General features: G+C 28.5%; 5 protein-coding genes across 6 annotated transcripts; 3 read left to right on the top strand and 2 right to left on the bottom strand.

The window, feature by feature from the left end:
* Nucleotides 1-154: 154 nt before the first annotated feature.
* Nucleotides 155-4,548, top strand: Dhdds (Dehydrodolichyl diphosphate synthase subunit). Its single transcript, XM_003706630.3, has 5 exons — nt 155-452; nt 552-713; nt 794-942; nt 1,097-1,281; nt 1,342-4,548. Exons 1-5 carry the CDS (start codon nt 292-294, stop codon nt 1,570-1,572), a joined length of 888 nt encoding a protein of 295 aa, XP_003706678.1. The 5' UTR covers nt 155-291; the 3' UTR covers nt 1,573-4,548.
* hook (hook microtubule tethering protein) lies at nt 2,129-4,556 on the bottom strand. The gene has a single exon (XM_003706624.3). The coding sequence runs from the start codon at nt 4,554-4,556 to the stop codon at nt 2,445-2,447; it is 2,112 nt and encodes a 703-aa protein (XP_003706672.2). The 3' UTR covers nt 2,129-2,444.
* An 800-nt stretch (nt 4,557-5,356) lies between these two features.
* On the top strand, nt 5,357-8,874 carry BTBD9 (BTB (POZ) domain containing 9). 2 transcript variants are annotated; one of them, XM_012293047.2, is made up of 11 exons: nt 5,357-5,777; nt 5,929-6,412; nt 6,477-6,629; nt 6,705-6,894; nt 6,979-7,234; nt 7,296-7,428; nt 7,530-7,667; nt 7,752-7,882; nt 7,956-8,084; nt 8,156-8,345; nt 8,478-8,874. In XM_012293047.2, exons 2-11 carry the CDS (start codon nt 6,098-6,100, stop codon nt 8,655-8,657), a joined length of 1,815 nt encoding a protein of 604 aa, XP_012148437.1. In that variant the 5' UTR covers nt 5,357-5,777; nt 5,929-6,097; the 3' UTR covers nt 8,658-8,874. The 2 variants fall into 2 exon arrangements, with proteins under 2 accessions (XP_012148437.1, XP_012148438.1); XM_012293048.2 differs by having other exon boundaries at nt 5,359-5,777; nt 6,255-6,412.
* Nucleotides 8,875-13,712: 4,838 nt separating this feature from the next.
* Cdc10 (cyclin-dependent kinase 10) lies at nt 13,713-15,980 on the top strand. The gene is made up of 6 exons (XM_003705000.3): nt 13,713-13,912; nt 14,284-14,438; nt 14,522-15,122; nt 15,200-15,496; nt 15,576-15,709; nt 15,790-15,980. The coding sequence occupies exons 1-6, from the start codon at nt 13,903-13,905 to the stop codon at nt 15,823-15,825; spliced, it is 1,233 nt and encodes a 410-aa protein (XP_003705048.1). The 5' UTR covers nt 13,713-13,902; the 3' UTR covers nt 15,826-15,980.
* A 144-nt stretch (nt 15,981-16,124) lies between these two features.
* On the bottom strand, nt 16,125-18,432 carry CSP6 (chemosensory protein 6). The gene is made up of 2 exons (XM_003704999.3): nt 18,042-18,432; nt 16,125-16,457 (listed from the first exon to the last, which is right to left on the bottom strand). Exons 1-2 carry the CDS (start codon nt 18,226-18,228, stop codon nt 16,267-16,269), a joined length of 378 nt encoding a protein of 125 aa, XP_003705047.1. The 5' UTR covers nt 18,229-18,432; the 3' UTR covers nt 16,125-16,266.
* Between the last annotated feature and the right edge of the window lie 4,443 nt (nt 18,433-22,875).

Consider the following 22,875-nt stretch of genomic DNA (forward strand, 5'->3'; position numbering starts at 1 on the left):
CATTTATTGTTTTTCTTAAAATAACAACTTAAGTGAAATTGTATACATATTGTAATAAAGTTGAATGTATGTTGTATTCTAACATATAAAATATACAAAATGATAAGAAATTACTAAATATTTAAAATTAATTTAAAAAATTATATGTAAATTAAATATTAAAATAACTCGAACTAATTTAACCATTATTTATTAAACCTTATGTACAAAAATAAATTTTCAATATATATTGAATGTATATATATATAATCTAATATATATAAGCACTATATAAATACATATTTATAAACAATGTCATGGATAAGAGAGAATACTTTAAATTGGATTCAACTTTTGCTTATAAAAATTTTAAGAACTGGTCATATTCCAAAACATGTAGCATTTATAATGGATGGTAATAGACGTTATGCAAGTAAAAATGGAATGGAAAAAGTAGATGGACATGCGAAAGGGTGTGTATTAGTAAAACAAAGAATTATATGTAAATATAAGTTCTTTATTTTATTTTGAGATTATTTTGTTTTATGTTATTGAAAATTATTCATTTTAAGATTTGATAAATTTGCTGAAACTTTACAATGGTGTAGAGATTTTGGAATAGAAGAAGTAACATTTTATGCATTTAGTATTGAAAATTTTAAGCGACAGCAAGAAGAAGTAAATGGACTTTTAAACCTTGCACAGCAAAAGTTTCAACGTTTATTAGATGAAAAGTATGTTAAAAATCATTTAGACTTACAAAGAAATTTAATGCTTATTACAGTTGCAACAAATAATACACATTTTAATTTAGGGATAAAACAAGAAAACATGGATTACGTATTCGTATAATTGGTAACTTATCATTACTACCTCAGAAAATACAAGAATTAATAGCAGAATCTATGATCTTTACTAAAGAACATAATAAAGTATTTCTTAATATTGCATTTGCATACACGTGTAAGTACTTTGCAAGGCCTATATGTTATGTACTCCTATGTACATTAAAGAACTGAACTATACATTTATCACGTTTCATTTCATAAAATTATAGTAGAAATCCAACAATTATTTGGTATAAATAAAATTAATTTATTTTTATATACTGTTTTAGCTAGAGATGAAATTACACATGCTATTAAAGATGTAATTGAAGGCATTGAGAATGGTGATATTTTTCCAGAAGATATTGATGAAAATCTTATTTCCAATAGTTTATATACTCATGAGTCACCAAATCCTGATTTATTAATTCGAACTTCTGGAGAAGTCAGATTCAGTGATTTTCTTATGTGGCAAGTAAGTGTAACAATAATCTATTTCTCATTTTATATATTTATGTAATTTTATAAATTTCAGGTATCAAATACATGTGTTTACTTTACTAACGTATTATGGCCAGAATTCAATTTATGGGAATTTCTTAATGCAATATTTTATTATCAAAGATGTTATTCTGATATACAAAAAGTAATGAAAATGCAAAATACAAAGCCCATGATACAAAACAGTAGGCAATCAACATATACAGATAACTTACATCATAAAAGAGAAACCATTCTTGAAAGAATATATTTGTCAACTATTTAAGTATTGTATATATTGAAATTACATTTTTAAATATGTTTTATCATAATATTAAGTAACATTTAAATGGATAATATATATATAAATAACCATAATCCTCTCCCAACACTTGTATTTACCTATGTGCTTTAAAAATATTTTTATATATTTCTTTTAAATGGTGGAAATCTTGCAAAATTATTGAACTAGTATAAATATGAACAATGTGAAACAGTAGATCGTATTATATTTTTATTGTATATATTTACATGCTAGATGTACTTAAAAAAAATGAATATAATGATTAATTATTAAAAATATAGAACAGGAATTGAATAGATATACTTTGTGTATTTACTTTATAATATTTTGTATGCCAAAGTCTTGCAATAAATTAAATATTTGATTTATTTCTAATAGTTCTTCTTTTTTTTCAGATACATTATTTTGATACATTAGATTTAATAATATCTCTTTAATAATGCTTTTATATTTTACAATATTTATACAAAATCAAAATTTTCAATATTTTTTTCAGTATAAATAATATACAGTACATATTAATTAAATACAACAAGCATGTCATTTTAAATATATTTCTCTCAAGTAGAAACATAAGAGTACATATTAATGTTCATACATACAATAATATGTACAAATATTTAATATGCTTTAATAGCATCATTATCAGTAATATACATATACAGTATATACATTGAATTCGTGTATTTATGTACATTTATAAAATGGTAAATAAAATTGTTTTGTCAATAATTAACAGTAGTTATACAGCACATTTTACAATAAATATAAATGAATGTTATAATTTAAATTACCTTCATTAATATAAGCATCATTCTGAATAAAATTAGTAAACATAATTCTTTTATTAGTTCTTACTTAGAATTATAAGGTGGATGACGTCTAGCAGACGGTTGTCTTTGTCTTGCTAAGAAAGATTGTCCTTGACCTGAACTTAAGGCTGCAAGACGCTGATCTATTGCTTCTCTATGACAACTTAAACCTAAGCGATAAAAAGCAGATAATATTAGTTTTTCTTCCATTTCTGTAATTAATTTAGATTCTTTAAAAGAGCGTTCCATATCTTCCATAATTTTACGTTGTTCTAAAATCTGATTTCTTAAAACAGCTACTTCATTTGGAGATGAATTATTTTGTTTAGGATCTAAACTTTTTATAACACTTTTTGCTTTTTCTACATATTTCTTATAACGTTCTTCAAGTGCTGCATTATCGTATTCTCGACGTGTTAATTTTTCTTGAAGAGCAAAGGCTTTCTGTTTTTGAGCCTGTAATGCATTTTCTCGTTCTTCAACTTGTAACAGTAAACGTTCCTTTTCTGCCTGTATTCTTCTTAACTCATCTTGCAATTGTGTTATTTTCTGTCCTAAATTACCATTATCAGTTTTAACATCACCATTTGAATGATTTCCTAACACTTCTTCCAATCTGTTTTCTAATTCGATTATTCTTTGATTTGCTTTGCGATTTTGACCTCTTAGTGTATTTAATCTTTCTTCTGAATCTTGTAATAGATCTTGAACTGTTGGTAGCTTATCTTCATTACCCTTCTGTTTGAGTTTCAACATTTTATTTTCATATTGTAAACATAATAATTTTGCTTTAATTTCAAGCGGTATCATTTCCATATTTGTAACAGTACTATCAGTACTAGGTTTTGTTATATTTTCTGCTGCTTGTAATTGTGTGCATTTCAATTCCTCATTTGTTTCTTTTAAAACATCCCTTTCCACGACTAATCTGTCTCTTTCCCTTTGTAAAGTACTTAATTTTGCTTCCATTTTTTTACCTTCAAACTCCAATTTATCACATTTATTAGTTTGTTCATCTAATTTATGATGTGCTTCTGCAAGTTGCTGTTTACAAACTTCCAAATGATTACGTAGCATTGCAGTCCGTTTAACCTCTTCTTCATAGTCGATCTTGGATTGTAAGTACTCCAAATTTTTATCTTCCAATATTTTAACTTGCCTTCTTAAATCACTTAAGTCTTCCATTTTCTTTTTGTATGATTCTATTGTAAGCTCATACTTAGTTACTTTATCTGCAGTTTCCTTTAATGCGTCTATTTCATCTTTCAGATGATTGACTTCATCTGCAGCTTTTTGCAAATCTTCCTGTCTAGACTGTAACTCTAATACTTCTTTTTCTAATAATTCCACTTTTAATCTATAATCATCTCTGGAAGTTTCTACTTTAAATAATTCATCCTTCAATGCTTCCACTTGTTTCCTGAGACCAGAATATTTTAAAATGGAACCAGTTTCTTCTGGATTTTCAAATTCATCTAACCGTTCTTGAAGTTTTTTATTTTCTGCTACCAATACTGCTTTTTCTTCTTGTAAAAGTGATAGCTGCTGATCAAGTTCATGACACTTCTGCGCTAATTGTTCTTTCATATCAACATTTAATTGAAGCTCTGCTAATAGCCTTTGCTGATTACCATCAGCCACGTCTAAAGATTCAAAATTAAGACTAGTACCTAAACTTAATCTTGGTCCATTCATATTACCCTCTAATTCTTGAATACTTTGCATAATTGCTTGCTGAACAGTTTCCTCCATACCCATAATTCTTGTTATATATTGCTGCTTTTGATTACAATTAACTGCACACCCAAGAATTAATTGTAATAAACGACGTAATTCATGATTATCACAGTGTTCGCCAATTTTTGTCGCATCAGGTTTAATATAACCTGATAACTGTTGATTTAAGCATTCAATGTAATATTCCATTACAGCTTCAACTATTTTCTTAAGATTACTAACTTTAAGCCGCCAGTTTGAACTAACATCAGTTTTTATTTTTGCTCTCCAAGCAGCAGTGAACCATTCTGGAGCAATTTGGGCCAAGGCATCTGCTAAAGCTACGCCATCACTTATATCTTCAGCTGTTAAGTGAGGAGTTTGTAAATCAAATGTATCTAGCCATTTAATTAAATTACTTAATTGTTGATCTTCCATTGTTATTTTTGATTAAAAACCGTAATAAAATTGTATAAAATACTATATATGTCTTGTCATGTAAAATAGTTTTATAATAAATGTCAAATCGTAAATCTTCGTTTAAAAAATGTACCATTAACTTTTTGAATAATCAACTTGAAAACAGTGGAATGTATTAATATCCTCTGTTAACTTAATTCTGATAAGAATATGTTACAAATTATGTAAAAGTACCACTCTGACATTACTTCCAGAGTAAAAGTAGATCAAATTTAGGCTAACTTGACGTATCAAGTGCAAATCTGACTTTCCTGGGGAAAATGGCGACCAAGGTAAGAGGTCTCCACTACTGAATCAAAGGGTAGGACTACAACAAGACGCAACACTCTTTGTCGGCATCTTTGATGTCTCGAAAATGCTGCCCCTTTAAATTGGTTGTCCAAACGAGCGGGAAATTTAAAGTGAAATTTTACTATAGGTCAAAAAATCTTTTTAATTTGCTGAATCTTTTAATCACATCCAACGGTTAAATAGGTCTGGAAAGAGGGAGTGTGTTTGTAAAAATTTAGCCCAACTTTGCATAACTAACGTTTTTCAAAGTTTCCGATAATTTAATCAAAAAGACTTTGTCGTTTTTCTTATACAGAATACTGTTCAAATTCGAATCACTGGGTATATATTTTTGGTACCAAAAACATTTTAAAGGCGCATGCACTTTGCTCTTCATTAGAAGGACTGCTGGAACCAATCAGAACTTACATGCGCAGAATGGACTAAAATTCGTTGGCTGATAAATATGATCTACAGAGATATAATTTCTATGCAATCATTGACTATAATAAAGTTGTCCTCTTGCGGAATGAAGTATTCGGATATGTATTAATTATAAAAATATAATAAACTTTGTTATGAAATTTGTTCCAGAATTTGAACTCGACCTTTTTCAAAAGAAATTATTCTTTTACGATATTTATTTTGATAGTAGCTTGTGTTTCTTCTGTCTTTAGATTTCATAAGTCTATGATATTTACATATGTGGTGATAAGTGTATGCTGATGTATGTGATGTATAATGAAAATGAAGTTTAGTGTGAAATCCGCTAAATGTGAAATAATGCGTTTACAAACCAAATATAATTTTGTTTTTATATCAATGTGATTTGTTTAGAATTTACTTACGTTTGTATAAGTTTTCTGTAATTTCTAGCAGTGAAAACTGACAACTCAGTTTCAAAACAAGGTTGTATAGTACTTGATAGATATAAAGCTATATGATGTAGAAATTAAGGATTAAACATTACAAGTTAAAAGTTAACTCTGTTTTTATTATTTTAAGAATTATTAAGTGTTTATTAAATTTATGTTCTTTGACTTTTTGTTTGTTGCCATAGAATAAATGTTGACAAAAAATACTGTTCAGTGTATTAAAATACAATGCTAATGATATTATTTGACATTGACAAATTGTATATATTTACCAACAAGTGAAAGTTTTTGAAGAGTAAAAAGACTCAAGTGAAAAGGAAATATAAGATTTGTATCAAAGAAAAGATATTAGAAATGAGTTCTCATCATCGATTGAATCCACCTTCTGGTGATATAGAACATATTAGTTACCTGTCTGAGGATATTGGTGCTCTATATCTCTCAGATGATTATTCAGATGTGACTTTAATAGTTGGCGGTCAAAGATTTAATGGTCATAAAATCATTTTAGCTGCGCGTAGTCAATATTTCAGAGCTCTACTTTTTGGAGGATTAAAAGAATCAATGCAACATGAAATTGAATTGAAAGATGCTAATTTAGCTGCATTTAGAGGTTTACTTGAGTACATATATACAGGACGAATGTCTCTTACCGATAGACATGAACAGGTATTTATTTAGTTTTAATTTTAATTTAAGCCATAAATTTGAATTATTTAATTGTTATTTTTAGGTGATTTTAGATATTTTAGGATTAGCACATCTCTACGGGTTTTCAGAATTAGAAACCTCTATATCAGATTACTTAAGAGAAATATTAAATATAAAAAATGTTTGCTTGGTATTTGATGCAGCACTTTTCTATCGACTAGAATTTCTTACTAGGGTAATGATACAATATCATAATTATCTATAAAAACAATATTTGCAACATTAATCCAACAAAATTCATTTATTTTAGGTTTGCCATGAATATATGGATAAGCATGCATGTGAAGTGATACAGCATGAGAGTTTCTTACAACTAAGTGCTGCTGCTTTAAATGAGCTTGTGTCAAGAGATTCTTTTTATGCACCAGAAATCGACATTTTTTTAGCTGTGCGAGCATGGGTAAAAGCAAATCCTGATGCTAATGATAAAAGTGTGTTAGGTAAATATATAAACTGACATAAGAAAACTTTAAAGAAATACCAGGATTTACGTATGTTATATGAATATAAAATTACTTCTATAGAAAAAGTACGACTGAGCTTGGTTTCTATCACGGATCTTCTAAACATTGTTCGACCTACTAAATTAATTTCTCCTGAAGTAATCTTAGATGCAATAGCTTCAAGAACACAGACACGTGATTCGGATCTTAATTATCGAGGTCGATTACTTATTGATGAAAATGTTGCTCATCCTATGCATGGTGCTCAAGTTCTACAGGGTGAAATGCGAAGTTATCTTTTAGATGGAGATACAAACAACTACGACATGGAACGAGGGTAAATTAATGAATTAATTGTCTAAGTTACTCATTTAAATAAAATATTTTTATTTCACTAGGTACACTAGGCATACCATTACAGAATCACAAGAGCATGGTATTTTGATTAAATTAGGTACTCAGTGTATCATTAATCATGTTAAAATGCTGCTTTGGGATAAAGATATGCGTTCATATTCTTACTACATAGAAGTAAGTTTAAAATAAAGTATATTAGTAATTCATTTTGGGGCTTTTTTCTTTTATTTTTTGTTTTTCCATACTTGTATGTATGTAAATTTTTAAATTTTTAGGTATCCATGGATCAGGAAGATTGGGTTCGAGTTATAGATCATAGAGAATATTTTTGTCGTAGCTGGCAATATTTATACTTTGAGCCAAGAGTAGTTCTATATATTCGTATTGTTGGTACAAATAACACTGTAAATAAGGTAAAATTAAGTAATTTTTATTCGGACTTCGTTTATCTTACGAAGACGTTTTAATATTCATCTTTAAAACTTTTGTTCTGAAAGGTTTTTCATGTTGTAAGTTTTGAAGCTTACTATACAAATCACACAGAAAAACTTTGTGATGGATTTGTTGTCCCAACACGAAATATTGCTACTATGGATCGAAGTGCTATTGTTACAGAAGGTGTTTGTAGGTATGTCAGCTATTAATAAGAATTAAAAGTAAAATTAAATATTTCCTAACAAATTGTTTATTAAATTAAATAGATCCCGAGATGCTTTATTGAATGGTGATACATCTAATTATGATTGGGACAGTGGATACACATGTCATCAACTTGGATCTGGTTCTATTTCAGTACAACTTGGACAACCTTATATTATAAACTCTATGCGGTATACATTTACACTATTATATGTTAATACATTCGACTTGTTGTCTAATAAATAAATTTGGTAAATTATAGGTTGTTGCTTTGGGATTGCGATGATCGTTCATATTCTTATTATATAGAAGTATCTGGCAATTCTTGGAATTGGGTTCTAGTTGCTGATAAAACTAGAGAAGCTTGTCGTTCGTGGCAAACAATACATTTTGATCCGCCCCGCCCTGTTGTTTTTATACGTATTGTTGGAACACATAACACAGCAAATGAGGTCATTATTTATAAATAATATTCTATCTATATATCCAGTGCATTTTTAATAAATATAATATTTAAAAAGTAGCTATAAGTAAATAAATTTTATATAAATTATATTAAATAATTATAAACATTTTATTTTTAGGTTTTCCATTGCGTACATTTTGAATGTCCAGCTCAGACAAATGATAAAGTATCAAATAAATCTCCAGTACATAGGGGAAAGCAAATCCTAACTCATGATTCCATACTTTCTTTAGTACCACCTCCTCCAGAAACAGCTACAGAAGCAGTAAATATTGATCATGAAGAGACTAATTCATAGATCATGGAATTTCTTCGTAATTTTTGTTTTCTTATTTGGCACTAAATTGCTGTATAAAATTACATTAAGATGATATGTTAAGTACCAAATTTTTGCTTTATAACTTTAATTTTCTGTGTTTAAACTTTAAGTATTTGTATAGTATTGGGTACATTGTGATTGTAAAAATAATTGTAAAATAAATTATTTAATTAAAGTGCATTTTTAGTTTAATAAATTGTATTCTGATATATACACCCATGATATCTTATCAAAAATTCTTATAATTGCACTGTAAACTATGAATGTATAGGTTGGGTTAGATTACATTAGGCTGGTTTAGGTTAGTTATATATATGACTGTATAAAACTATACAACTATATATACATATATATATCGTGAATTATATAATATAATATAATGGGAATAATATGATGGAATATGGGAGATTATTATATTTAAAATAACACACAAGCGCAACAACTTTTAAAACACTAAATGAATTTATTATTTAAGAAAAACGACTTGGAAGGACCTCTTTGAATAACTATATTTTATACGTGCGAGAATTATAATATCAGAGAAACAATAACAAAGAAATAGATCCGATAAAAATCGAGCGGTATCTTTTTCCTTTGCTCTTGCAACAAATATTGGTATTCATATAACAAATCGGCTGCAAACGTAAAAAATAATAATAATCATAAATAAATTTAATATTATTTTTATTATATATAATCTGTTGTATTATTTAACCCTTTTATTCTCTTTCCTGCAATTTTCTTCAGATTTATTTTTTTTCCCTCACTAGGGCCTAATGATACCTTATATTTCATCAAAGCGTATACGCTACTGAGGACTTCTACGCATAGCTTACTGCGCATGCACTGGGACTGCCCACACTGATCTGCGCGCTACTTAAAAGTAGTTTAGGCCTTAAACTACTACATTATAAATAATTATTCAATTTATTATTTTTATAATTAACATTTTCTGTTTACTAATGTCCTAACTTTCACGTAAAAATATTATTAAATCGTGCAACAACAATAAATATGTTATTATAAATGCTTTTATTTTTCAGTCCCAAAATTGAATATACACACAATCTGCCTCGATCTTCGACCAAGAATTAAGCTAATAAAGAATTACATAAATTAAAAATTGTCCAAAATATATTTGCAAATTGTATGTATTTATGAAGTTACAATAAATAAACAAAAGAAATCATGTACTTATTTACAATTGTAAGAAAAATCAGGAAAGCACGAGCGAGATAGGAAAAAATAAAGGATTAAATGCAATTTTACTTTTATCATCATCCTTATCATTCTTATTCTTATCAATATTATTATGCATATTACGACTACTGTCATCGCTGGAACTGTCATTATTCTTACTACTCTTATTATTATCAATATTACTACGCATATTACTACCTTTATCATCATTATCCTTATTATTCTTAATATTATTAACATTATTACGCATATTACTACTATTATCATCATTATCCTTATTATTCTTATTACTATCAATATTATTAAGCCTATTATGACTGCTATCATCGCTGGAACTGTAATTATCCATACTACTCCTATTATTATCAATATTATCACGCATATTACGACTTTTATCATCGCTGGAACTGTAATTATCCTTACTACTCATATTATTATCAATATTATTACACATATTACGACTACTATCATCGCTGGATTTGTAGTTATCCTTACTACTCCTATTATTAGCAATATTATTACGCATATTACTACTTTTATCATCATTATCCTTATTATTCTTATTATTATCAATATTACTACGCATATTACTACTTTTATCATCATTATCCTTATTATTCTTATTATTATCAATATTATTACGCATATTACGACTATTATCATCGCTGGAACTGTAATTATCCTTACTACTTTTCTTTTTATCAATATTGTTACGCATATTACGACTACTATCATCGCTGGGACCGTAATTATCCTTACTACTCTTATTATTATCAATATTACTACGTATATTACTACTTTTATCATCATTATCCTTACTATTCATATTATTATAAATATTATTACGCACATTACGACTGCTATCATCGCTGGAATTGTAGTTATCCTTACTACTCCTATTATTATCAATATTACTACGCATATTACTACTTTTATCATCATTATCCTTATTGTTCTTATTATTATCAATATAACCTATATTATTACATATATAACTATTGTTATAATAGTTAGAACTATTATCATCATCCTAATCGCTCTTATTATTATCAATTTAACCTATATCACTACCAATACTGCTCCTTCTATTATCGTTATAACTATTATTAATAATAATAATCTTTTTTTAATATAAATAATCCTTATTACCTGTATTACTATGGGTGGAACTATTATTATTATCCCTACTACTGTTATTGCTATCAGTCAGAGCTCAAGGTTAGGTTAAATTGGGTTAGGTCCGTGCCAAAGGCTAGGTTATATTAGGTTAGGTCTGGGCGTAAGGATACGTCAGATTAGGTTAGGTCAGAATGGACGTCACGTGACGCCACGGATGTCAGCTCACGTGAGCTCACGCATGTCACCTCACGTGAGCTCACGCATGTCACCTCACGTGAGCTCACGAATGTCACCTCACGTGAGCTCACGCATGTCACCTCACGTGAGCTCACGTGAGGTGGCCCCTGACCTAACCTAATCCAACCTAACCGGTTAGGTTGGAAAAGGTTAGGTCGGACCCTAGGGTTAGGTCATATTAGGTTAGGTCTGGGCACCTAACCTACCTAACCTACCCCGACCTAACCTACCTAACCTACCCCGACCTAACCTAATATAACCTAACCCTAGGGTCCGACCTAACCTTTTCCAACCTAACCGGTTAGGTTGGATCAGGTTAGGTCAGGGCAGGTTAGGTAGGTTAGGTGCCCTGACCTAACCTAATATAACCTAACCCTGTCCCCGACCTAACCTAATCTAACCTTACCCTGGGCCCCGACCTAACCTAATATAACCTAACCCTGGCCCCGACCTAACCTAATCTAACCTAACCCTGGGCCCCGACCTAACCTAATATAACCTAACCTAAGGGCCTAACCTAACCTAATATAACCTAACCCTGGTCCCGACCTAACCTAATCTAACCTAACCCTGGGCCCCGACCTAACCTAATATAACCTAACCCTGGCCCCGACCTAACCTAATCTAACCTAACCCTGGGCCCCGACCTAACCTAATCTAACCTAACCTAGGTGCCTGACCTAACCTAATATAACCTAACCTAGGGGCCTGGCCTAACCTTACATAACCTAAATTACGGGCCTGACCTAACCTAATATAGCCTAACCTAGGGGCCTGACCTAACCTAATATAACCTAACCCTGGGCCCCGACCAAACCTAATATAACCTAACCTAAGGGCCTGACCTAACCTAATATAACCTAACCTTTGGCCCAGACCTAACCTGATATAACCTAATATTTATAATAATATGAGTAGTAAGGATAACTACAGTTCCAGCGATGATAGTATTCGTAATATGCGTAGTAATAATGACAATAATAAGAACAATAAGGATAATGATGATACAAGTAGTAATATGCGTGATAATATTGATAATAATGGGAGTAGTAAGGATAATTACAGTTCCAGCGATGATAGAAGTCGTAATAAGTGTAATAATATTTATAATAGTATGAATAGTAGGTATAATGATGATAAGAGTATTAATATGCGTAGTAATATTGATAATAATAAGAGAACTAAGAATAATTACAGTTCCAGCGATGATAGTAGTCGTAATATGCGTAACAATATTGATAAAAAGAAAAGTAGTAAGGATAATTACAGTTCCAGCGATGATAATAGTCGTAATATGCGTAATAATATTGATAATAATAAGAATAATAAGGATAATGATGATAAGAGTAGTAATATGCGTAGTAATATTGATAATAATAAGAATAATAAGGATAATGATGATTAAAGTAGTAATATGCGTAATAATATTGATAATAATAAGAATAATAAGGATAATGATGATAAAAGTAGTAATATGCGTAGTAATATTGATAATAATAAGAATAATAAGGATAATGATGATAAAAATTTGGGACTGAAAAATAAAAGCATTTATAATAACATATTTATTGTTGTTGCACGATTTAATAATATTTTTACGTGAAAGTTAGGACATTAGTAAACAGAAAATGTTAATTATAAAAATAATAAATTGAATAATTATTTATAATGTAGTAGTTTAAGGCCTAAACTACTTTTAAGTAGCGCGCAGATCAGTGTGGGCAGTCCCAGTGCATGCGCAGTAAGCTATGCGTAGAAGTCCTCAGTAGCGTATACGCTTTGATGAAATATAAGGTATCATTAGGCCCTAGTGAGGGAAAAAAAATAAATCTGAAGAAAATTGCAGGAAAGAGAATAAAAGGGTTAAATAATACAACAGATTATATATAATAAAAATAATATTAAATTTATTTATGATTATTATTATTTTTTACGTTTGCAGCCGATTTGTTATATGAATACCAATATTTGTTGCAAGAGCAAAGGAAAAAGATACCGCTCGATTTTTATCGGATCTATTTCTTTGTTATTGTTTCTCTGATATTATAATTCTCGCACGTATAAAATATAGTTATTCAAAGAGGTCCTTCCAAGTCGTTTTTCTTAAATAATAAATTCATTTAGTGTTTTAAAAGTTGTTGCGGTTGTGTGTTATTTTAAATATAATAATCTCCCATATTCCATCATATTATTCCCATTATATTATATTATATAATTCACGATATATATATGTATATATAGTTGTATAGTTTTATACAGTCATATATATAACTAACCTAAACCAGCCTAATGTAATCCAACCCAACCTATACATTCATAGTTTACAATGCAATTATAAGAATTTTTGAAAAATTATGTAGAATCATTAAGGTGTCCTCATCAGTCACCACTGTGTGTACCGGCTAGGTACGTCATTGGCAGCAAGCTGTGACGTCACCTGACGCATGCGCATAAAGCTCTCGCGTGAGATAAAATCTCACGACTGCCCAACACTGCGGTAGAGGCATGATTGAAAATTACTAAAAGCAACTGAAAGCTATTGTGTACGTACCGGTCATGTTTGTGAGCCGTTAATTGTTTTTACATTCCTGTTTTTCAAGCACGAATGCTGAGAAAAAGAGTAATTATAATTCCACAAATATTACTTTGAAGAAAAAAATAAGTCACAATGACGAAAGGTATAGTTTTATTTTAATTATAATATAAATATCAAAAGAATAGGTTATGCAGTTAGAGTGTATCGTTCATTATGTGTTTTTAAGATATATTTATGATATTAATGTTGACCTGAGCATATTTTCAATGATTTTGGAGCTCTATTAAAATTAATATTTATTATTGATTATTAATTTTATCATAAATATCGTTTTTGTTTCAAGTTTAAACAAAAGGAAATATTTGAAATATTTCTAATTAGTTGTAAGATATACCATGAAATATTTGATTTATATATTGTTATAATTGATAATCTAATTTTTAGATAATATCCATTATAAAGAGATAATAAATGAAAATGTTTATTTATAAATAATTTATGTAATTGTTTCAGACGAAACTTTAGAAAAAAAATCAGTAGAAAACAATGATACTGATAAAAAAGCTACATCTGAAAGTGGACCTGATCCATCAGCTCCAATAACTAGAAGAGGAGTATTGACATCGTTTTTAACTGGCAAACCTATGGAAATACCTGAACAGGACATTGTAAAGATTTTATTACTTATTTTAAACATTTTAAGATATTCATTTATGTCTTATTAATGCTTTAATGTTATTTTTTCTTATAGCTAGGTAAATGTAGATTTGTGTCAGAATTTGAAAAATTAAATCGTATAGGAGAAGGTACATATGGTATTGTTTATCGAGCAAGAGATACCAAAAATGATAAAGTAGTAGCTTTAAAGAAGGTTCGCATGGAAAATGAAAAAGATGGTTTACCAGTTAGTGGTTTAAGAGAAATATCTGTACTTTTATCATGTCGTCATGAAAACATAGTACACTTAAGAGAAGTAGTAGTGGGAAGAAGTTTAGAAAGCATATTTCTTGCTATGGAATATTGTGAACAAGACTTAGCGAGCTTATTAGATAACATGCAAGCGCCATTTTCAGAAAGTCAAGTCAAATGCATTGTTTTACAAGTACTAAAAGGTTTACGCTATTTGCATCACAATTTCATTGTACACAGAGACTTGAAAGTGTCAAATCTTTTAATGACTGACAAAGGATGTGTAAAAATTGCTGATTTTGGATTAGCAAGATGGTTTGGTTTACCTTTAAAACCAATGACACCAAGAGTAGTAACACTGTGGTATAGAGCACCAGAATTATTGTTACAAGCAAAGACTCAAACAACTTCTGTTGATATGTGGGCTGCTGGCTGTATTCTAGGTAAATAATTTGTTATATTTGATCGTATGTAGACAAGAATTTATTAAAGTAAAATAAAAATTTTATGTTCATATTAGGGGAATTACTTGGGCATCGGCCTTTATTACCTGGGCGATCAGAAATTGCACAATTAGAATTAATTGTCGATTTATTGGGTACACCAAGTGAAGCAATTTGGCCTGAATTTAATACCTTGCCAGCATTACAAAACTTTACATTAAAACAACAACCATATAATAATTTAAAACAAAGGTTTCCGTGGTTAAGTGCTGCAGGTTTAAGATTGTTAAATTTCTTATTTATGTATGATCCAAAGAAAAGAGCTACAGCAGAAGAATGTTTACAAAGCAGTTATTTCAAAGAAGCACCTTTGCGTGAGTAATATAAGATAATACACATTTCACATTTTATTAATTAGAAATTAATTATGTCTAAATATGATTATTATTACAGCATGCGACCCTAAGCTTATGCCCACATTTCCTCAACATAGAAATATGAAAAAAGCTGCTCCAACAAAGGAAACTAGAGAACCAGAGACGACTGTTACAGATCAGACTAATAACCTGCCTGCAATTTCAGATCTTGTAAGTTTGTTGTATACATTGAGTATTGAGTATATTGAGTATTGAATTTTAAATATTAAAATTAATGTTTTTTTTTTCAGCTTGGATCACTTGTTAAGAAGAGACGCGTTGAATGAATTTAAAAAATATAATTCTATTCCAGATTTCAGATACAATTTAAACAGTATTGTTTCTGAACCGTAAACGTCACATTATGACTTGTATCTTTCATTAAATATGTGTAAATTCATTCATAAACAAATTTTTAAAATAAAAACATTTTATTAATGAATATCTGGGAAACTATATGAAATAAAGCTTTCTTATTTTCTATTTAAGAAACATATATTGTACTTAATATATTAATTTAATAGCATGAGCGAAATGATACAAAAATTTGGCTCGATTCTACACTTAGAATAAAGCTTCTGATGAATTTCGTAATATTATAAACGTATTATTTATATTTTAAACGTTCATATGCATACCTTTACATAACAATACAAAAAATGAATCACTTATATTTTTATTGTACAAATTAAATCTTATTTCTAAACGCCAGATTTCTATACATAAACTTATGAGTTTTTGGCAGCTAGAGAATTTTCGTAACGTTTCTTGTATTCTCCTTGAGGATCATACTTTGCAGTAAGTCGTTCCCAGTCTCTTGGTCTTTTGGTTTTTAGATAATTTACTACCTTCTCAGCAGTAAGTTTTTGTTTTTCATTGCATTTGCTACAGCCTGTGGATAAAGCATCTGGCAACGTTTCTGAAATTATAAAATGTACAGCTTAGTTAATATTTTCATTTTATTATAAAAATCCTACGAAATTACTTCAGATATTTTTAACTCATATTTGGATAGATGATTACTTAGGATATTTAATTCAGGTAGTATTTTACAGAATTACTGAATGTGTTTTGCAACGTATAACGACTTGATGATAGAATAAAGAATTATATAAATTTGTTAATTATTATATTAATATGTATCAAAGTATTAAATAATGTATTTGTGAGTTTTTATTACTTTCAGAATCCGAAGGAGGATTAAACTAGTCACCTTGGATATAATTAAAAAACAATGAAGAACTTGAATATTTTGTAGAAAACATTTCATAAATAGAAATTTAACATTATACATATTTATTTTTTAAAGAAAAATTAAAAAATGATATTTATAATAAATAAGAAACATGTAATAGATATTGCTGTACAATTAAATTACTTCTATTTATATTTATCATCTAATAAGGTCTAGTAATTTTTAATTTTAATAACGAATATTATAAAGTGATGATGAATAAAGTGAATAAAAATAGAAATAAAATTATAGGCAGCTTTTTCTATATTTAAGTACGTATAACAAGAACCTGAACGTTATTTAAGAAAGTTCGATGTAATCCGAACGAGAAAGTTCAAAGCAAGTTACGTAATAAAGAGAGGGAGAGTAAGTTGAACTCTGTTGTAATCGTTGCAGCAGATGCACGTCGAAATTTCCAAACGAAATCAGCATAATTTTTAATCACGTGTCCAAATATATTTATTGTTAATATTTACATAAAAGAGAATTTACCTAACGTACATTTCTTGTTATTTTCACGAACAATTAATTTTAATGCATAAAATAAAAAATGGAGTAAAAAATATTTAGATGAAAAAATATATATTATATTTAAATTTATTGATATAATTTTAAATACTTTCCTATTATGTTTACTTAAAATATAATTATATTAATTTTTTTCAAACGATTTCAGATCGATATTTATTTGAAATATTGAATATTAAAAAATGCTGAGGATCGTAAGAAAGTTAATAAAATTATTCATTTGAAATACAAATATTAATAATAGTAATTAATTGTACATTTAATTTAATCGGGACAAAAATATTAATATGCAATGTATGAACTGACAAAATTTACACCAACACTATATAAATTAGAGGAGAAGCAAAGTGGTATAGAAAAATGGATCAATTATTTCAAGATAATCCTCCCAAAAACAAGTAAAAAACCGGTGTATGATACACATTTGTTCTTAAATTGAAAATAAAGTAAAAGAATAAGTAAATAAAGGTTTGAACATAAATTAGTATATACATTAACTCGTTATTTCAGCAATAAACAACGTATACTTCAAGAAAAGCATCTCCACCAAAACCACGATTTAAAATAGGAAACCCGCGAACCGGTCTTTTAACCGATTTAATAATTTTAGTATTAAATTAAGAGTAGTACGTAATATCAAGATAAAATTATAAGTTCAATGAACATTCTGTTGTCGTAAAATACTAACAAATTATATTATGATAATTAAATATTATACAAAATCGAAAAGCTGACACTTACTTTTCAATTCTCTACCCTCGTTCGTACACGGCCCTTCGTCCAACATGCATTTGATGTAATTGGAAAGAACACGTCCGTTTTGGAGTATCCTATCCACGTCGATATCATCATATTTGCTTGGATATTTGTCTGCTGCAGTTACACAAACGATTACGACTAAGCCGAGTAACAGGAAGAAAACTTTCATATTGCGGTCAAAACGTTTTCCTGTTTCTAATACGGAAAGATCAAATCGCGGAACAGCGTACGGAAGTAATGGATGTACGGTTACGAATTACTTCATGGAATCACGATAACGAAACAAAAAACAACGCTCGAAAAAGAGAATTGTTTTTGAAATGTATCCTCTACCGTGGAAAGTTAAATGCTGTTTGTAACTGATGGAGTTAAGCTTCCGAATTATATAGCTGATCGCAGAGGACATTGGAGGGAGTGGACAAACGCGTTAGTCGAGGATTTATACGCACCTTTGTAAATCATATATGTTGAACAACGTTTATCGGTATACGCAAAAGATTTCATTGAAGAAGCATTAACATTTTGTAAATAATAATTTTGTAATAAATATAATTTGACAGTGTATCATTTATTTTGAATCTGTAAACTGTACAATAAAGTTTCATTTATTGAAATGGAATTTTAAATACAACAATAAGACGTTTTTACTGTTAAAAATTTTCGAAAATTGAGAATAGGATTGAGAATAGGAGTATTTCAACAAAAACTAAAATCATTAGAATTATCAATTGTTACTAATGTTGTACGTCGTTATTGTGATCGCATAAGATATAGATAATTTGTGTATAAACCGAATTACTATGAACAGACTTTGTTCTGATCGTTGCAAATGAGTATGTAGAAGAAACATATTTAAATACACATACATACGTGGCAAGATATAAGCATTACGTGCAATACATTTTAAATCTAAAATATGCACATTGTTCGGATAACAAAACGTTCAAATAAAAGAACGTTCACTTAATAAAACATGCTTTGACAATCGATATTATACTGCAATTGACGTAAATAAGATCTGCGTTTCCAGTGGGTTAGTTTTTTTAGCTTTATTAATAGTGCCAGTGTTTTATATTAAACATAAATGTGACTTTTGGAGATTTAAAAATTTGGAAATTGGTGTTTGACATTTGGGAGTTTAGGAATTTGGGAGTTTGGGAATTTAGGAATTTGGGAATTTGGGAACTTAGGAATTTAGGAATTTGGGAATTTGGAAATTTGGGAATTTAGAAATTTAGGAATTTAGGAATTTAGGAATTTAGGAATTTAGGAATTTGGGAATTTAGGAATTTAGGAATTTGGGAATTTGGGAATTTGAAAATTTGGGAATTTGGAAATTTGGTAATTTAGGAATTTGGGAATTTGGGAATTTGGAAATTTGGGAATTTGGGAATTTAGGAATTTAGGAATTTGGGAATTTAGGAATTTAGGAATTTAGGAATTTGGGAATTTGGGAATTTGGGAATTTGGGAATTTGAAAATTTGGGAATTTGGAAATTTGGAAATTTGGGAATTTGGGAATTTGGAAATTTGGAAATTTGGGAATTTAGGAATTTAGGAATTCCGAGAGCACAAAAATACTAAAATTTAAGAAATTAGGAATTTCAGGATTTAAAAATTCGAAGAATTGACAAATTGAAAAATTGGTAATTTTAAAATTTGTTTTTTGGAAATTTAAGAATTTGTGGGTTTCGTAATTAACATTTGGAAATTTAAAAGTCAATATTTTAGGATGTCAAGCCCACCCTGATTCCCTTCCTAGTCAAACTAATATTTAATACATTTAGCTCACAAAGACGCGTGGGTTATTAACAGTTAATTTACTTCAAAGTGTCCTTCGTCGTTTTATGTCACTTTTCCTTATTGAAAGATTGATTAGTTTAATTAATTCCTCATTATTGTTTCAGCGAATCCAAGTAAATATTGTGTATTCGATTATTACACAACATTTAGTGTATATGAAGGAAAATTGAATTGTATAACGATCGTCTCTGTTATTGTTTTAAATTTTGCTGACGATTTATCGATTTTGCTCAAGACCTGAACACTTTCCTCCATGCCAACGTTTTCAGCACAGGCTTATGTATGCATGAACACTATACCATCATAAAATTTTTATTTAAATATTATACAAATTATTATAATCATAGCTATGAGATTTTATAGCAAGATAATTATAGAAAGGATTACAACTCTGAGTGCCACTATCCAGGAACCTCCATTTTAAACCTTCAATTTTAAAAAATATATATATTTATTGTATTATTTACTTATTTCTTTGTTGTTCTTTATTTTGTTTATTGTTTCCTTCCGAAATCGAAGTTGAACTAAATATAAAAATAAATCAGATTAAAATAACTAAAATGTAAGTATTGTTAAAAAAGGAATTATTAATAATGCACCTGTTGAACAAACCACAATAATATTAATTTGTATAAAGATGTGGAAATGTATGTTTGTCGTCTAATATAATTCATTTGTGAATTATTACTTTCGATTGGTATTAGAAGTCGTTTACTTTTATTTAAAATAAATGTTAATTATTGAAGACTTAGCTATTTGATTGCAGGTTTCTTTACAGAAGCTGTTTTTCTTCTTTTACCACTTACTTTCCAATCAAGAAGCACTTCGAAAATTTAATAGCTCTGGGCCTTCAAAACACTTAGTTCGGATCTAATCGTAATTATACATAATTATGACATGAAATTTTTGAGCATTCCTCGCATATGAAATCATAAGAAGGTTTTCCCGTGAAAACTTTCCGAAGAACGTCCTTGCTTCTTGTTTGGTCATCAGCAACAGGTTTTCATATTAAGTGGTGCAACACAAATAATTAGCACACAATTAGAATAGCGTGCTATCAAGAATAACGAAGAGATCATTCTTTGTTATGTTCAACGATCATTCTGCATTTACCTTGCATATTTTTGTCAAGGATTATTATCAATGACGATACAATTTTAAAATTTCGATGATTATCTTTTATGTGTTTACGATTTATATAAACGTACAAATAGAAAATAAACATCTTTGATAAAATTTAATAAATATTAAATGAATTATGATGCATTGCAAAGTTTAGCGAAGATATTCATAATTCTTTTTGTATAATAAGTACCAATTATTATAATAATAACAGTTGCTTAATTTAAGTAGAAATAATCTTGCTGTGTAAGACAACAGAATTTGGAATTTTGTATAATTTCGGAGAAACTTTGGAACTTTGTAACTTTAATTTTTGATTAATTTTTAATTTTGAACCCCTTTTGAAACTTTAATTTCTGAATCTTCAATCTACGGAATTTTTAAATGAAGAAATTTATGAATTTTAAAATTTAGTTGTTTGAGAAATATGGGAATTTGGAAATTCGGAAACTTGAATATTTGTAAAAAGAATTTGAAAACTTAGGGAATTTATAAATTTAAGAATTTGAGAACTTAAGAAATTTTAGGATTCCAAAATGTGAAAATTTGGAAATCTAAAAATTAAGGTACTTGGAATTTTGCAAAATTGGAATTCAGAAATTCGGAATGCAAGATAATTAACAAATAATAAATACCAATTATTATAGGAATAATATTTGTTTAATTATTCTTAGACTTAGCAGTACACAAGTAGCCCTGAAAATGTTCTTAGAATTACCGCAAAAGCATTAAATATTCTTTGTAAGCAGAACTTCGATGAATCTTCCTATAGTTGTTAAACTAGGAGTCATCCTGTTTATGTGATGTGTATATGTTTCGACATTAGAATCATCACACTACTTAATATGCGGATCGTATCATGATTTCAACTCAATTTATCATTCAACTATATTGCGAAAAACTGACTGTAGAAGCTTTCTATCGTGTCCCTTAACCTTCACTCTATGTAAATTGCGTTTCTAACATAAATTTGATCAAGTATATAAATAATAATTGTGATGCTAATTTAAATATACATCTTTCTAAATGTTAGACATTCACTATTGCAGTGAAAATGATCATGTATAGTAATTTATTATAATCGATAATTAAATATTTTTTCAATTGAGAACTGAAATGTAAGTGTTAATTGAACGTGACTTCAACTGAAAAAAAATTTAATTTTTAACCAAAACTTGTTTTTAGTATTGACATGTTCTTGTTGTTTTACGAACTTTACTATATTATTTATTATTAAACTAACATTATATGCTTAAGCATTATTTTATTTATCAGATGGCTAATAGAATTAATATATTTCACATAGAGTTACAAATAGAACGACTGTTGTTTCGTTAGATTGTTATTATAATTTTTAATTTAAATTAAATTCTAATTATTAATTTTAAAAAACTAAACAAACAAAAAGCTAACCTTATCACCATATAAATTACTTTTCTGGTGGCAAGAAAATAGCTCCATTGATTTATAAGTATAAATAAATAAATATAGAAATATTTCAATGAAATGTATTGGTATTATCTAATAATGTATAATGTAGGAAATATTGTAAATTCATTTGTGAAATATTTCACTCAAAAACTTAAAGTGAACTCTTAAAATGAATCTTCCTGACAATCAATAGATTGTGGCGTAAAGTTCCAAGAATATAGAGATCACTGTAAAACCTCGAAATATATGTCCTTGAAATAACCTTCACCTCTTACATCTAATTTCTCCTAAATATAATAAGCTTGACCTGAATCATTTGTTGGTACCTTTACAAATAACAAAATAATTAAAAATGACGGAGTTAAAATGAACACCTTATGTACGTAATATTGTAATTTACAATTTTGCTTGTTACCTTGTTAAAAATTTGGAAGGGTATGGTAAAAAGAACGAAATAAAG

Source organism: Megachile rotundata, chromosome 9 (assembly GCF_050947335.1).
Source record: "Megachile rotundata isolate GNS110a chromosome 9, iyMegRotu1, whole genome shotgun sequence".
NCBI lineage: Eukaryota > Metazoa > Arthropoda > Insecta > Hymenoptera > Megachilidae > Megachile > Megachile rotundata.

What these genes read in the sequence shown, in the direction of transcription:
- hook (XM_003706624.3), bottom strand. Translation starts at nt 4,556, where the DNA reads ATGGAAGATCAACAATTAAGTAATTTAATTAAATGGCTAGATACATTT.
- BTBD9 (XM_012293047.2), top strand. Translation starts at nt 6,098, where the DNA reads ATGAGTTCTCATCATCGATTGAATCCACCTTCTGGTGATATAGAACAT. An exon ending in AACTACGACATGGAACGAGG is followed by an intron (nt 7,235 to 7,295) that starts GTAAATTAATGA and finishes TTATTTCACTAG; the next exon opens with GTACACTAGGCATACCATTA. An exon ending in TATATTATAAACTCTATGCG is followed by an intron (nt 8,085 to 8,155) that starts GTATACATTTAC and finishes GGTAAATTATAG; the next exon opens with GTTGTTGCTTTGGGATTGCG.
- Cdc10 (XM_003705000.3), top strand. An exon ending in AAATACCTGAACAGGACATT is followed by an intron (nt 14,439 to 14,521) that starts GTAAAGATTTTA and finishes TTTTTCTTATAG; the next exon opens with CTAGGTAAATGTAGATTTGT. An exon ending in GGCTGCTGGCTGTATTCTAG is followed by an intron (nt 15,123 to 15,199) that starts GTAAATAATTTG and finishes TGTTCATATTAG; the next exon opens with GGGAATTACTTGGGCATCGG.
- Dhdds (XM_003706630.3), top strand. Translation starts at nt 292, where the DNA reads ATGTCATGGATAAGAGAGAATACTTTAAATTGGATTCAACTTTTGCTT. An exon ending in GTAGATGGACATGCGAAAGG is followed by an intron (nt 453 to 551) that starts GTGTGTATTAGT and finishes ATTCATTTTAAG; the next exon opens with ATTTGATAAATTTGCTGAAA. An exon ending in CAACGTTTATTAGATGAAAA is followed by an intron (nt 714 to 793) that starts GTATGTTAAAAA and finishes ATTTTAATTTAG; the next exon opens with GGATAAAACAAGAAAACATG.
- CSP6 (XM_003704999.3), bottom strand. Translation starts at nt 18,228, where the DNA reads ATGAAAGTTTTCTTCCTGTTACTCGGCTTAGTCGTAATCGTTTGTGTA. An exon ending in CGAGGGTAGAGAATTGAAAA is followed by an intron (nt 16,458 to 18,041) that starts GTAAGTGTCAGC and finishes TTATAATTTCAG; the next exon opens with AAACGTTGCCAGATGCTTTA.